Below are 15,800 nucleotides of genomic sequence, written 5' to 3'. Positions count from 1 at the left end.
TGGCCCCCAGACACCCTTTTAGCTCAGTGGTGAAGTTACCTCCGAGGTTCACCGTTCAGCCCGGGAGTGGACAGCCCCGTAAAACCAAATGAGACTAACGAGGTACCGGGGTCCAGTGACAAGGGCCAGAAGGCAGAACTGGACAAGGAAGCTGGTGATAGGGAACCCAAGGTTGAGTAAGGATATTGTTGATGTGTTATGAGATTGTTAACCATTGTTATAGGGTAACATTTGTAGTAACTGTTAAATGAGAAACTATTTCGTTTTGTAAGCCTTCATCTTAAGTGAGAATAACAGCACAATTGGAAGAGCATAGTCAATATCACTGAACTGTGTATGTAGAAATTTCTGAAATGGTGTATCTTTGGCTATGTGTATTTTCACCAAAAAAAAAAAAATATTGATAAGTTAGAGGGTTAATATCTTGTGGGGTTGTTAACCAATGTCATAAAACAACATGTGTACTACTGTTTCGTGAGAAACTATTTGTTCTGCAAGCCTTCACCTGAAATACAATAAAATATAAAAAAAAAAAAGTCCAAGCTACTCCTGGGAAGTGGCTGCAGAGGAGACTGTTTCAGATTGTTGATATAATTAAGCCATACTAGGCAGTTTCTGAAAGCTTGAAACGGCTGTCTTTATATTGTTCAGTGCCTTATTACATAATTCACATTTTGCTTTTGAAATAAAATAATCTACTCCTGGAAGAGATTATAGTTAATTTGACTCAATCACACCTGACAATAACAACATGTTGCTCAATGGGCATTTGTTTGTTTTGCTCCAGTGCTAAAGGGAAATTTTCCTTTCTCTAACCTTATATCTGAATTTCCTTATAACATAGCTATAGGAAAATTCAGTCTTTTTCTACCTATTATTTTCTTTTCTGTGATACTGTGCTATCTAAACTTGAAAAACAGAAAAACAGATAAATGTGAGGGAATACACACAGCTAATTAATATCCTATAATTGGCTCTAACCCGGTATCTACTTGCTCTGATATTTCAGGCAAGTAAATAGTTTCTGACTCATATTTTCCTCTTTTGTCAAAGGAATAACCACATGAATTTATTTTTCCATGATTTCATTTTGCTGTTGTTTTTGCTGACCTTTATAAGTAAGCCTCCCATGAAAACTGGTGTTTGCAGCAATTGCTCAGTGCCAGCTCTGCTCCTGCGCACTCTACCTGATGATCATCTCTAATCAGTTTTTTGTTTATTGTTTAATCTATCTGAGTCAGAATTGACTCCATGGCAACAGTTTTTTTTTTTTTTTAATTATTCACTTAAAAAAAACTTCTTGTTTTGAAAAGATTTTAGAATTATAGGAAGTTGCAAAAATAATACAGAGTCCTAAGTACCTGTGATGGTTAAGATTGTCAACTTGGCTAGGCCATGATTCTCAGTGGATTGGCAGTTATGTAATGATGTAGTCATCCTCCATGACGTGATCAGCCAATCATTGGTAATGGGAGTTTCCTTGGGGGTGTGACCTGCATCCAACATACATATGGACGTTCTGGCAAAGCTTACTTGCTTGCTCTGGGTCCTACATCTGACTTGTCATCCTCTGACCTCTGGTTCATGGGACATGAGCCAGCAGCCTTCCACCTGACCTGGAGATCTTGGGATCATTGGCTTCTGCAGTCCTGTGAGCCAGCAGTCTCCCATCTGACTGCCGATTCTGGGATTCATCAGCTTCCACAGCCCCATGGACCAAGCAGCCTGTCATCTGACCTGCCAGTCTTGGGTTCATCAGCCCCTGCAACCACGTGAATCAGGAGAAACCTCTAGCCTGATGCTTGACCCACCGATTTGGGACTTGCCAGCCTCCCCAGCCGCATGAGCCATTTCCTTGAGATACATCTCTCTCTATATGTTTATATATACACTTCACTGGTTTTGCTTCTCTAGAGAACTCAGCCTAAGACAGTGCCCTTCACTCAGCTTCCCTCAATGGTGACATCTTACATGGACATCTTACATACTATCCAAACCAAGAAATTGACATTGGTATATTTCTGTTATCAGTTTTGGAGGAAGTATGCCAGAATGCTCCTTAGAAGCGAGGATGGCGAGACTTTGTCTTGCTTACTTTGGACAAGTCATCAGGAAAGATCAATTGCTAGCAAAGGACATCATGGTTGGTAAAGCAGAGGGTCAGCGAAAGCAAGGGAAACCCTCCATGAGATGGACTGATAAAATAGCTGCAACAGTGGGCTCAAACATTCCAACAGTTTTGAGGATGACACAGGACCAGGCAACATTCCATTCTGTTATACATAAAGTCACCACGAGTTGGCACCAACTCCATGGCAGCTAACAACAGCAGTATATTACTGTTAACTAGGTTACAGATCTTACTCACCATTTTTTTAACCTTCATTCGTGTGTATGTATCTGTATTGTTCTATTCCGTGTTATCACATGTGTAGATTCATGTAATCACCACCATCATCAAGCTACAGAATTGTTCCATCACCACGAAAGAACTGCCTCATACTATTCCCTTTGTATTCACACCCACCTTACACCCCCCGGAGCCCTGGTAGCACAGTGGCTAAGAAGTTGGCTGCTAACCAAAAGATCAGCAGTTTGAATCCACCAGCCACCTCTTGGAAACCCTATGGGGCAGTTCTATTCTGTCCTATAGGTCACTATGAGTCAGAATTGACTCGATAGCAACGGGTTTCATTTTTTTTGGTTTTTACACCCCTCTACCTCCCAATACCCCACTCTTGTCCCCCTAGAATCCATTAATCTGTTCTCCATTGCTATGATTTTGTCATTTTAAGAATGTTATGTAAGTGGACTTATATAGTATGTAACCTTTTCAGGTTGACTTTTTTTTTCCTACTAAGCATAATGCCTTTGAGGTCCCTCAAGATGGTTGCATGTATCATAATCCATCCCTTCTTATTGCAGAGTACTATTCCTTTGTATAGATACATCAGCGTTTGTTCATCCCTTTATCCATTGAAGGACATTTGGATTGTTTCTAGTATTTTGCTATTACGAATAAAGCTGCTATGAACATTCATGTACAGATTTTTGTGTGAACACAAGCTTTTATTTCTCTTTCTCAAGGATTTTATATATTTCTGGAAGATAGCCTTGTCTGATCCATAGTGCACATTTTAAGAAAAATATTATTTGATTAGAGATCAATAAGTGATGAGTCTCCTAAACTTTTTATTTAAATAAGACTGTGTCACTGTAAGAGAATAATTGAGAATGGGTTTCATAGAGTTTAATGTAATACTTTTCATCTTTGTTTAGACTCCTCAGACAACAAAGAGAAGAAATCTTTTAACCTAGAAGAAAAGTCCAAAATTTCAAAAAACCGTGTTCATTATAGGAAATTTATGAAAGGTAAGATTTAGCATTTATTTATTTGTTGTTGAAATATATATGTTCATACTGAGTTTCTGAAAGCATTTTTAGCCCTTAATTAGTAGCAACTTCTCATTTTATGCACAGCCAGACTGGATTGATCTAAAGCAGTGCTGAATTTCTAAAATTTATTGTGAATCACCTGGGGATCTTGTTAAAATTCGATTAGGTTTTAGACTGCATACAAGTCCTATGGCAAAGCTGAAAATGGAAGTCAACTTGCTATTTTGAGGGGGAGGGAAAGGGACTATGAAGTCCTAGGTAGCTAGGTAAGAAAATAATTAGGAAAAAAATTGCTCAACATTTTTATTTGCGTTCCCATTATTCATAGCTCAATATTGATGTTGAATAGGTCCTCATCTACCAGTTTAGAGAATTATACTCTACATTAAGGTCTCCAATATGATAGTTATCACTACTGGGTTGGCTCTTATATTATCCACACAATTTCTCCATTTCATGGAGTATTAAAGGTGTTCCATGGTTATTGCCAAGATAGTGTTAGAAAACATGTTTGAGAACTGGGTGGTAAATTCAATCTTTATTCCCCCCCCCCCCTTCTTCCTAATGTAAACTCTATGGGGCAGTTCTACTCTGTTCTATAGGGTTGCTATGAGTTAGAATCGACTCAACGGAAATGGGTTTTTGGTTTCTTCGCAATATATAGCCATTTGTGAGTGCAGTTGTTCTTTTTGACCACTAGGTGGTGGTCTTGCATTGGTAAGGAAGAAACAACCTAATCAATTCCTGAAATATTTTCCATAGGAAAGCATCATGAATTAAGTGTACTTTCCATCCACAGAAGCTTATTTATTACATAACATATTTAAAGTGTAATATTATGATAAGTATGCTGTGATACCTAATCATCATAGATGGTTTTTTTGTGGGAGATTGGATATACATTTTTACCTCACATTCCAGGAAAAACACATCTCGTAACACATCTTGTTAACTTGACGGAGGATTCCCAGACTCCTAGTACCCATTTGAATAGTAGTGGGAGCTGGACCTCCTTTTACTCTAAACTACTGATGGTGGTTTTCATGATTTTGGGCCAGGACTCCAATAAGGCAGGTCTGGGTTTGGTTTAAGTGAGAGGCAATGGCAGAGCTGAATGGATTCAGAATCTGAATAGCTTCTGGAGTGTATGCAAGAAGGGCAGATTGATATTTTCCCTCTTCCCTTTCTCAACAGGTGTGTTTTATATGGCTCTTTCATGTCATCCTCTTCCTTCTCTTAGAGTAGAACTTCCTTTTTCATTATGGTATATGGCTTAGGACCAGGGTTTCTCTCTATGCTAGCCTGCTGCAGAACAGAAAACAGTCCTTGTTGGCCCCTTAGTCCAACAAGTCCTCCGTTTTGAGGAGACAGTAAATAGTCATTTTACACCCATTGCCTCAAACATCCCTCATTTTTTTGGTTAGACCTTGTAGAAAAAAAGAGAGATAATTGGGGGGTGGAGGAGCAAATTAAGAGTGGCCTATAACTTTTGGTAAGGCAGCCTTTTACACTTTCACTTTTGCAAATACAATCTTCTAATTTTCCTTTAGTATCTGACTCCAAGCATGATTTCATCTGAAGCATTTGATCTAATAGATGCTTAGAGTATCTGCTTTCTATTTCTAGTTAAGCCATTCCTTGTTGAGTGACCCTGTCAAACTGCTTGGTGTGTTGTGCCTTCATTTTGTCTCCTTTCCATTAGGTTTGCTTATTTATTAGCCTTGTTTGGGGAAGATGGGGAGGATGCAGAGAAGAAAGTGTAAAGATATATTGTCAGAAATTGAAAATAAATAGAAAAAAATGAGGGAAAGACAAAAATCTGAGTAGTGAAGAAAATATTTACCTTCCATCTTTACAATCCACAGTAAATATTTATTTTATTTAAAATTCGTTTATTATTAAAAGGAATATTTTCTTTTAGAGCAGGTATTATCATTGGATATGAATGACAAGTTCTAAGTTTCTTCTAAGATAGACTATTTTAGATCACAGGAAACTTGATTTCTGGTCATCACTCTCATTAACAGCTACGTGACCTCAGACAAATGATTTATTAGTCATGTAACTTCTTTCGGACTCAGTTTCCTCTTTTGTAAAATGAGGAAAAAATAAGTCCCTACTTAGTTCTAAAATAGATTCTGTTTTATGATTGATCAGAAGTGGCCCTTTCATGGAACTTTTGACTTTTCAACATTATGGATAATAAGGATTTTAGCCCATGGGTAGGCTCATAACATTTAAATGAAATTAACTAATTCACTTAGTTGATGAGAATGATTCATATTGTAACTCCTTCTATGTTTTAGGAAACTAAAACATAGAAAGATGGCATTTTATACAACTTGGTGATGAGTAAAGATAAAAATATCCATTTTACTTTAGTGAGACTACAGTAGCAAATACCGTTAATCACATTGTAAAATTTACTACTGCCTAAATATTGACTGCATCATTGTAGGTCATAATTATTCTTTTCTCTCGTCCCAAATATCATTTTAATTTGAAATAATTTTTCATACAGTTTAAAATTTTTTTTTCATCCATATTCATTTAAAAGCCCAACTCTAACGTGGTTTCTTTTCATTTGAAAAATGTTCGATGAGGTATATCTGCAGAGAAGAAAAATATAGAGAAAATATTTACACAAAACCATTTTGAAGTTTTTTAGGTATAAGTGAGACGTTGGCAAGAGATTATTGTTTTTTTTTCCCAGTTGTGCAATGGATAGGTGAAAAGTTACGTAAGTTGTAGTTGTGCAACTTCATCATAGTAATTTACCCAGATTTCTTATTCCTGTGACAATTTATAATATTTTACTTCTTAAACAAGGAAGCTACATGCAAAACACATGTTTCACATAGTTAGCTTACAAGTCTAGAAATACAGAATTGTAGTATTCATAGCATAGTGAACTCCTTTCCACAGTTGGATTCTGGTAGTGGGTGTTAGAGGAGCATTAAGTTTCTTCTTCTGATCCTTCTGGCATTTACCCATTGCCGTTACGTTGATTCTGACTCATGGCTACCCAATGTGTATCAGAGTAGAACTATGCTCCATAGAGTTTTTATGGCTATGACCTTTTGGAAGCAGATCACCAGGCCTTTCTTCCAAGGCACTCTGTGTAGGTCCAAACTGCCAACCTTTCAGCTAGTAGTTGAGTGCTTAACCGTTTATGCTGCCCAGGGTCTCCTTTTTTTAGCATTGCAGTGTAAAGAAGTACCATCACAGGCTTTTTTAAAATTCAGATTGTCTTGTTATTGGTGACTAGGTTGGCTTAGTGGTTAAAGCACTCAGCTGCTAACCAAAAGGTCGTCCTTTCGAACTCAACAGCCCCTCCACAGGAGAAAGACGTGGCAGTCTACTTCTGTAAAGATTTACAACCTTTGAAACTCTGTGAGGCAATTCTACTCTGTCCTGTAGGGTCGTTATGAGTTGGAAATCAACTCGAAGGCAACAGGTTTAGGGTCTCACTTATTTAGCACTATACTCTGATTTTTTCAGGTTTTGTAACATTATCATTGTAATGAATTTGTCATTATGTTTGCCCTAGGCTTATTATCAGTCCCATTTGTTTTCACTAAAAAAAAAAAAAAAAAGTCGAAGTATAATATTGTTTTATTTATCCTTCTTGATTGAGGAATGCAGATTAATTTTCTAGGCATTGAAGCTACCTACATAAATCTTAAACATTTTTTTTTTTTTACAAATACATTTCTAAAACCTGTATTTCTTTGCCCTTACTCCTTTAATTTGAATAGATAAACTCTAATTTCCCACAGATTGTGTGTGTGTGTGTATGTGTGTGTGTGTGTGTGTGTGTGTGTGTGTGTGTGTGTGAGCCTCAGTTATAATAATAGTTTATAATAGAGTTTTCTCCTTAGAACTTGTTAGGTGATATATGGTTTTTTTGCCCTTAAACTAAGTGGCTCCAAATCACCATGATTCTTTAGTCCTTATGTCTATTTTTTATAGTTTCAGTTGCTTCCCTTTTGGACTTCTTTGTATTGTGTGTCTAACTCTAGAAATAACATTCCTCCCTTTCAATTTTCTACTCTGGTAGACTGGAAAACTTGATAATCATGATAATTAGAAAAAAATAACCAAACCTGTTGCTGTTGAGTCGATTTCGACTCATAGCGACCCTATGGGACAGAGTAGAACTGCCCCATAGGGTTCCCAAGGCTGTAATCTTTATGGAAGCAGACTGCCACATCTTTCTCCAGTGGAGCAGCGGGTAGGTTTAAACTGCTGACCTTTCGGTTAGAAGGCAAGCGCTTAACCACTGTGCCACCAGGGTGCCTTCATGATTAGAAACACGTCTAAAATAGTTATAAATGAAGGATTCTTCTGTGAAAATATCTGCTTCACCTTTCTTGGACTTTGTTATATCAGTTTGGGTACTGGAAGCCTTTTTTTCTTGGTTCTCAAAAGTGCTCTGGCCAGTTGAAGACCAATAGATAGATGAATCAAATCCAGATTGATAACATGTATTTCCTATTCTATTTTTTATTGTCATTTTAGTTCATCAGCAGTATTTGCTCTGATTTGACCATCATTCATAACTGAAACCAATAATCTCCTAAACTCATTTTTAATATGTATATTTTATTCAGAAGTGACCATGACTTTATAATATTTATAAATTATTAGGCCAGGACAATTAACAAATACGTATTTCCAAATTGCTTCCATCTTCACATTTTGATCTACCTTTAAGCTTCTGTCCGTTAGTCTCTGACTCTTATTTCGTCTCTGTGTTCTTGTGTTCCAGATCAAGTCCAATGCAAAGCCTGTAGCAATGCTGGTTTCTACATTTGCTTAAGTGAACTTTGCTAAAGGATAGAAATTTCTGATACAAGAACTCATCACCAAAACTTTAGAAACATTTGCACCGTCATTGGTACAGCTTCCTGTCTCTACCAGCTTGGCAGTTTTCCCTTTGATTTTTAGATTTGCTTTTAATCTCAGTATGTTCATATTTTGACTACTGTTTTAGAATTGTGACCTCCCATGTATTCTTTTCCTTAATCCCTCCAGCAGTCCTTTTAGTTGACTAACTGTAAAATATGTCTATATTTGCATTTCTTTTAGGGTATTTCTTCCATTCCAGAATCTTGATTCAGGATAGATGGCCAATACATATTTTGAACTAAGTACAGCTCCTTTTTATGAAATAGAAATAGCCACTCTTAACATGCCTTGCAGTGGAAAATGAGTTATATTGATGACAAAACTGTTGATGACTTTAGACCTCCTGAGTGTTGGTCCATTTCTCCCCACCATGACAAATTTTATTCCCACTTTTCTGGTTCGTTTTCTGAGTTTCTGTCTATGATAAACTTTATTTTGTTCTTAAGTAGGTTTCCTCTTGGGTCTTTTTTTAATGAGTCCTACTTAATAGTAAAATAGAACCAGTGAAGTCTTTGTTTCTAACTGAGGTAAAAAAAAAAAAAGAGAGAGAGCGAGCAGCCTGTAGTGCCCCAAAGGAGCACTCCCTTCCTAATAGGAACAGAGTGTACTGAGTGGATCATTTAATCTGGTACTGCTGCCTTTGTAACTGGTTTTGACAACTGGTTTAGAATTAAATCGAAGGGTGTTTTGTTTTTTAATTTCATGGAGTCACTGAGCAATATCATATTTGAATGACCCAATGATAGTGAACTAGAACCTTCAGGGTCATGATATTACTTTGCCAAGTCAGTCTGCTACAGGAAACCAAGAAGACAAGTGAGTCAGTGACAGGTGGAACTTGAGCTACCAACGCAAAACAAAAATGCCCGTGTCTAACCTCGTGCCTCGCTCCCCTAGACCCTAAGACTTTATACATAATAGCTACATTTTAAATTCATTTTACAGTGAAGATGACAAATGGGAATAGATTTGGCTAACTGCTCACAGAGTGTTATAGGTAGAAGTAGAAATTTCAAAGAAGTAAATTTTAAATTAGTTGGTTTGTGAGTTTGAAATTAAGGTTAAAGAATTTAGGTTGTTTTTATCCTTTGGACATTATTTTTATCAGAAGCCATTTAATTTCATGTTCTCATTACATATTCTTTTATTTTGAGGTGATATAGCTATAATAGTAAAGAAAGTTTTAAAAAGAAAAATTTGAAATCCCTTCACCCTTATACAGTTAATTTTATTTGCATTTGTTATCTTTAAATTTTCACTCATTCAGTTAATGAGCTCCTATGTGTCAGGTATGGTATGTCCTCGTTCATGTGCGTATATGTGGGGTTTTGAAGCTATACATCTAGCAGAATTTATTTTATTCAGTTTATTTTACAATCTGAGTAAGTAGCCCATGTCTCTTGAAAGGGAATATGATCTGTTTTGTAAGTGGGGAACACAGAGACCCAGAAATCACGCCTTGAAGGCATACCAGTAGTAGAGCCATCTTTAGAACTTAGTTTTCCTGTCAGTCTACATGTTCTAAGTGGTTTCTACAATTAAGAGAGAATGCCAAGGACCTTGATTCTAAAATACTTATTTGATTTTTAAATGATTTTAAATTCAATTTTATTTATTAATTAAAAATAATGAATAATATATGTATTAAGTTGCGAGGAGCCCTGGTAGCACAAACACTTAAGTAACTTGGCTGCTAACCAAAAGGTTTGTGCTTTGAGCTCACCCAGTGGCTCCAAGGGAGAAAGACCTGGCAATCTGTTTCAGTTAAGATTACAGCCAAGAAAGCCCGATGGAGCAGTTCTACTCTGTCACATGGGGTTGCTATGAGTTGGAAATGATGGCACCCACCACCACCAACAATCTGTGAAAGAGGAGCTGGCTGAAAGTCAGTAATTTACAAATTGTTTCTTTTCCAAGAACCATTTGCCTTTCAGGAGTTTTATAGTTTATATTTGTGTTCTTTATTTTTAGAAGAATGTTATTACTGAAAGGTATTATGTTTTTTTTTTTAGGGAAGGATTTATCCTCTCAGAGCAAAACAGATCTTGATTGTATTTTTGGGAGAAGACAGAATAAGAAGACTTCTGAGGTATTAAGCCATATACAGTTGATATGTTTTGTTTTAACACAGTTTGATTTTCAACAGTGTATAGGGCTGTTTATGTCTATTACTAATAGTACTTTTCAGACAAAGTCTACCCAAGAAAACTTTTAGAGGTTTCAAACGAGGCCAAATATGATCCTCATGATAATAATAGTTGGTGGATAATGTATTTTATAAGGAATCTAGAAAAGGATATGCATTATCTGTTGGCTTTTGTTTTCTGGTGTGAGAACTGAATTCAACTCAGGGAAGAATACCTATTGCTGATTTTGTTCAAAGGGGAAAATATTTATGCTATCACCATGAGGAGAGGGAGGTTGCGTGCAGCATTTTTGTTTATTTTGCTCAGACTGCATCAACTATTTGAAATATGGATTGAGGAGGAAGACTATCAGTTGCATACTCCAGTACCAGTCTATTCCATTTTAAAAGCATTTTGAGACGTTGCATCAATATTGAAAATCTGGACTACTACATTTAGTATTTCTTCCATTTTACAATATTATTTGTTCCAAAACTAGAGGATAAAAATAGGGTGACTAAACTCTACCTTAAATGTGATGAATCTGTAATTCATAATTCTATTTGTTAATACTTTCCAAACATAAAATTGGGCTATGTAATATGGCAAATAATTTTTGTGCCACTTCCAAGTGTAAGAAGATGTAGTTTGAATATCAAAATACTAGGATTTTTGAAATGTGGATTTTTGGAGATAATGTGATAAAATATTTAAAACTCGTATTGTCTAAGAAAATCTGGAATATATGGTTGCTATAATGATTAGTCAACTAACCTGGTATGTCATACTTATGTTCCATTATTGATTCCTAGCTAAGGTTCTAAGTGACTGAACAAAAAACTAGACCTGTTTCATTTATTTCTGGCATTTCTCCAGACTGACAGAAATATTTTTCCAGGGGATACATATTTGTTATTTAATATTAAACATTTTTATCCCATTGCTGTCAAGTCAATTCCAACTCATAACAGCCCTACAGGACAGAGTAGAACTGCCCCCTAGGGTTTCCAAGGAGTGGCTGGTGGATTTGAACTGCCAACCTTTTGGTTAGCAGCCGAGCTCTTAAGCACTGTAATACCAGGGCTCCTAAACATTTTTAAAGACTCCAGAATTAGCAGTTGTTGGACATTTTGATTGGAGATTTCCTTTGCAGATTGGGACTAAATCCTTAGGGCTTTTACCACTTTTTCTGCCCCTACAATGTTTCAGCATAGTGAGGATAGAGTAAGTGCTGAGTAAATGCTTGCCTACAGAGGAAGGAGGCACGGTAAAGGAGAGTTGGGTTCTAGTGTCTCCCTCAGGGGTTGTGCCCTGTAAGATCTATGCTGAGTCATGTTAGAGGCAGCACAATCATTAGACAGAGAGTATTCTGACATCAGGCCACACTGAATGTTTCATTCACAAAAGGGTGTTGGAAAGAGCCCTGGTCATCAGGAAACCCGGCTTCTGGTCATACCTCTACCACCCAGTGATTAGTGGGTGACCTTGACTAGGCCACTCTTCCTTGTTCACCAAGAACTTGGCACCTGGCTTATCTCAGTCTTCCTCTCTAACCCCTCTCCTTTGGTTATCCACAGTAATTTCAGCACCCTCAGGAAGAACCTAGCCTCACAATCTTACCCTCTGGTACTCTGTCACCTCTACTCTGCTCTAACAACGTACTCCCACATCTTACCCTGTACTCCTGACTAGAACATACTATCAGTTCTATCTCTTGGTCTTTTATTCCCACTGCACTGGCCTTTCCAAATCTGCATTCTCTTGATTATTTTCTCCCTGCTACCAACCCCTTCTACCTCCAGCGTCGTCTTCTCCAGCTCCTTCTTTGAAATTTTATAGTTGAACAAATCAGGGAAGGAAATATATTTGAGGGGCTTCAGAAACAGTTTCCTAGAGCTAGCCCAGGGAAAATCTATTTTGGTGTAATTGGTTCCTAGCCAAGGTTCTAAGTGACTGAACAAAAAAGAAGACGACAAAAAAGAACAACCTTGATATAATATTGTTTCGTGCAAGATTTATATCAGCCATATCTTAACCTCTCTTTCTAGTTTTAATGTTTTCTCCTGATGATACATTTAAAATCTTAACTGTTGGTGAGGCTGCTTTATATTAATTTGCTGTTCTTGGTCTGTAGCAGTGGTTCTCAACAATAGTTGCACTTCAGTCACCTAAGGATCTTTAAAAAAAATGCTAATGCCAGGGACCCACCCCAGACCAATTAAATCCAAATCTTGGCATAGGGTCCAGACGTAAGTATTTTTAAAAAAGGGGACAATTTAAAGCCTACCCAGATGGTTGAGGTGATTCTAATGTGTTGTAAGGAATAAGGATTGAGAATGCTGGTAGAAGCCCTGGTAGATAACTATTATTATTTAATATTCATATTAATTCTGGAGTCTTTAAAAATGTTTAGGAGCCCGGGTAGTACAGTGCTTAAGAGCTCGGCTGCTAACCAAAAAGTTGGCAGTTCAAATCCACCAGCCACTCCTTGGAAACCCTATGGGGCGGTTCTACTCTGTCCTAGAGGGCTGTTGCGAATTGGAATTGACTTGACAGCAATGGGATAAAAATGTTTAATATTAAATACGAATATTTAGAGAGGAGCCCTGGTGGCACAGAGGTTAAGGCACTCGGCTGCTGGCTGAAAGATCATCTGTTGGAACCTACCAGCCATACCAAGGGAGAAGCATGTGGCAGTGTTCTTCCATAAAGATTTATAGCCCCAGAAACCCTATAGGGCAGTTGTACTCTGTCCTACAGGGTCACTATGAATTGGAGTTGACTCAACAGCAATAGGGATATTGGTAGAGCTTCTGGCGTTAGTGTCATGAATATTGCCTAGGATGGTGCTTTTCAGATTTTAATGTGCATATTAATCTTCTGGGGATCTTGTTAAAGTGCACATTCTGGTCAATGAGGTTTAAGGTGGGGCCTGAGATTCTGCATTTCTAACAAGCTCTCTGATGCTGCTGCTGGTGCATGCACCGTATTTTGAGTAGCAAGGGCCTATGCAATATTTTGTGTTAGACTTATGCCGCTGCGTGTGTGTGTGTGTGTGTGTGTGTGTACACATATAATAGAATTTATTTCAATCTAATCACATGTTAAGACACCAAATAAAAAACTTTCTGTAAAGCAGAGTCACTTCTAAATTTATCTCTTACATGTGGATTTTCATATGTTAAGTTTGCTTTTATTGAGGCACACTTGTACCTCCCTACATAAACTGTTGCTAAGAAACCTTACTGTGTTAGTTACAACAGCCCTTATAGCCAAGGGCAAGAGGTCTTTGATCAGATTTGTTTGAAAATACAACCTCCTTTGGCTCCTATTCTCAGTTGGAAGGAATATTGCTTTGTTTTTACTCTCTTGACCCCCATAGCAACACTGGCTCAGATTTATAGTTTGCATTGCCAAGGCAAAGGTGCTGCTGGGGGTCAAATACTTTAAAGTCTCAGAAACCATGCTAGTATTGAATGTTAAAACAGGAATACCTCTCTGGGTAAGATGCTGATATTGATCTTGTCCTCTGCGTCTAGATTTGAAAAACTGGACACTGACCACATTTCTGGGTACGGCAACATTGTATCTCTCACTTTAAACCAAGCCTATTAACTTCTACAACTCCTGACTATTATAATAATAGAAATTACAACTTTATTAACATCTATGTGCCAGACACTGTGCTAGGTACTTAGGATATTATCTCATTTAATCCTCTTAACAACCCTATGAAGTAGGCATTATTATCTCCTTTTTGGCAGCGTGAAAATTGAGGCTCTCACACAATTGAGAGATTTGTCGCAAAGCTCCAAAAGTGGTAAAGTGGAATTTAGATCCCTCCAACTCCAAAGTCAATGTTCTTTCCCATATACCACACTACTGCCAATGTTAATGAACGTTTTTGGATTTTTTTTTTTTTTACATCTGCATTTAAGTGATTTTGTTATGCTTTAGTAGTTTTCTTTGAGATTTTGTCAAAGTTATCAGTAGTTAATACTATATCATAACTTTGTGGGAAGATTACTGGCTGCTAATCCCGTTTTGCTAGGAAAAAAAAAGTTTGAATTTCAAAATGTCTACCTTACCTTCAGTCAGAAAGGAACTACTTTGGGTTTAGAGGCATATTACCAAATGCCTGGACCAGCTTTGGGAATGATTTTACGTCCTCATTGGAGCTGTAGGCTGTATTAAGAGCTAGCCTGAGTTTCTGAAGCATAGATGCTGTGTTACTTCTGTATTTTCTGGTCTCTCAAATGAGTTGAGATTATATCCAAAAAACATCAGCAGCTCTTAATTAATGGTCACGAGACCTTTAGTTGATTTTTTTTTTTTTTTTGGTTTGTTTGTTTTTTAATAATTATAGATTCTCAGGAAGTTGCAAAGGTAGTACAGAGAAGATCTGTGTACATGTCACCTGGTTTCCCCCAATGGTTACATCTTGCATAGCTATAGAACAAGATCAAAAACCAAGAAATTGATATTCTGTGTGTATAATTCTATGTCACTTTACCACGTCTGTGGATTCTGTAATCATTATCTCAGTTAAGGTACAGAGCTATTCCATCACCCAAAGGTCTCCCTTATGCTACCCCCACTTATAGTCACACCTCACCACAATCACCATTCCTAACCTCTGGCAACCACTGCTACTAAAAGAATTGTCTAATTTGAAACAGAATATAGTGTATATAGACCTTTGGTATCTCAAACTTTGATGCTGTATCTGCTCATAGTGGTAGTGGTCAATACTCAGGTTTTAAGGACTGATTGTATATTTTGTGACCTGCCGCTAGTGCTTATCCATGCTAGACTTTGTGTCCTCTATCTTAAGGGTCTTTAGAGAACTTCTTGTAGAAATCAGATCATTTGATGTGTTTTTTTTTTTTTTTCTCTTTTTTCCCATATAAAAATTTATACATACATTGTTACATGACCCTAATTGCTCTCCCCGTACTGTGACAGCACACTCCTCCTTTCCACCCCTGAGTTCCCACGTCCATTCAACCAGCTCCTAACCCTCTCTGCCCTCCCATCTCACCGAAGCTGCCCGTTCAGTCTCTTGTATCTACTTGAGCTAAGAGGCCCACTCCTCATGAGTATCACTTTAGGTCCCACAGTCCAGTCCAATCCCTGTCTGAAGAGTTGGCGTCGGAAATTGTTTTAGTTCTGGGCTGATAGAGAATCCAGGGGCCATGCTTTCTGGGGTTCCTCCAGTCTCAGTCAAACCATTAAGTCTGGTCTTCTTACTAGAATTTGAGTTCTGCACTCCACCTTTCTCCTGTTCTATCCGGGACCTTCTGTTGTGTTCCCTGTTAGGGTGGTCATTGGTAGTAGCCGGGCACCATCTAGTTCTTCTGGTCTCAG

The 15,800-nt window shown here is 37.5% G+C and overlaps 1 protein-coding gene across 3 annotated transcripts in view; it reads left to right on the top strand.

Moving 5' to 3' along the window:
- Positions 1–15,800, top strand: part of PINX1 (PIN2 (TERF1) interacting telomerase inhibitor 1) — a 141,803-nt gene that overhangs the window by 45,929 nt on the left and 80,074 nt on the right. For all 3 annotated transcript variants that reach the window (XM_004382201.2, XM_023736747.1, XM_023736746.1), the window contains 2 exons: positions 3,280–3,372; positions 10,320–10,396. In XM_004382201.2, coding sequence (XP_004382258.1) covers positions 3,280–3,372; positions 10,320–10,396 — 170 coding nt within the window. The remainder of the gene's footprint in view (positions 1–3,279; positions 3,373–10,319; positions 10,397–15,800) is intronic.

The sequence above is a fragment of the Trichechus manatus genome, unplaced genomic scaffold, assembly GCF_000243295.1.
Source record: "Trichechus manatus latirostris isolate Lorelei unplaced genomic scaffold, TriManLat1.0 scaffold00091, whole genome shotgun sequence".
Lineage (NCBI taxonomy): Eukaryota > Metazoa > Chordata > Mammalia > Sirenia > Trichechidae > Trichechus > Trichechus manatus.
The sequence above is the reverse complement of the archived record's forward strand: the minus strand, read 5'-3'. Positions and strand labels throughout refer to the sequence as shown.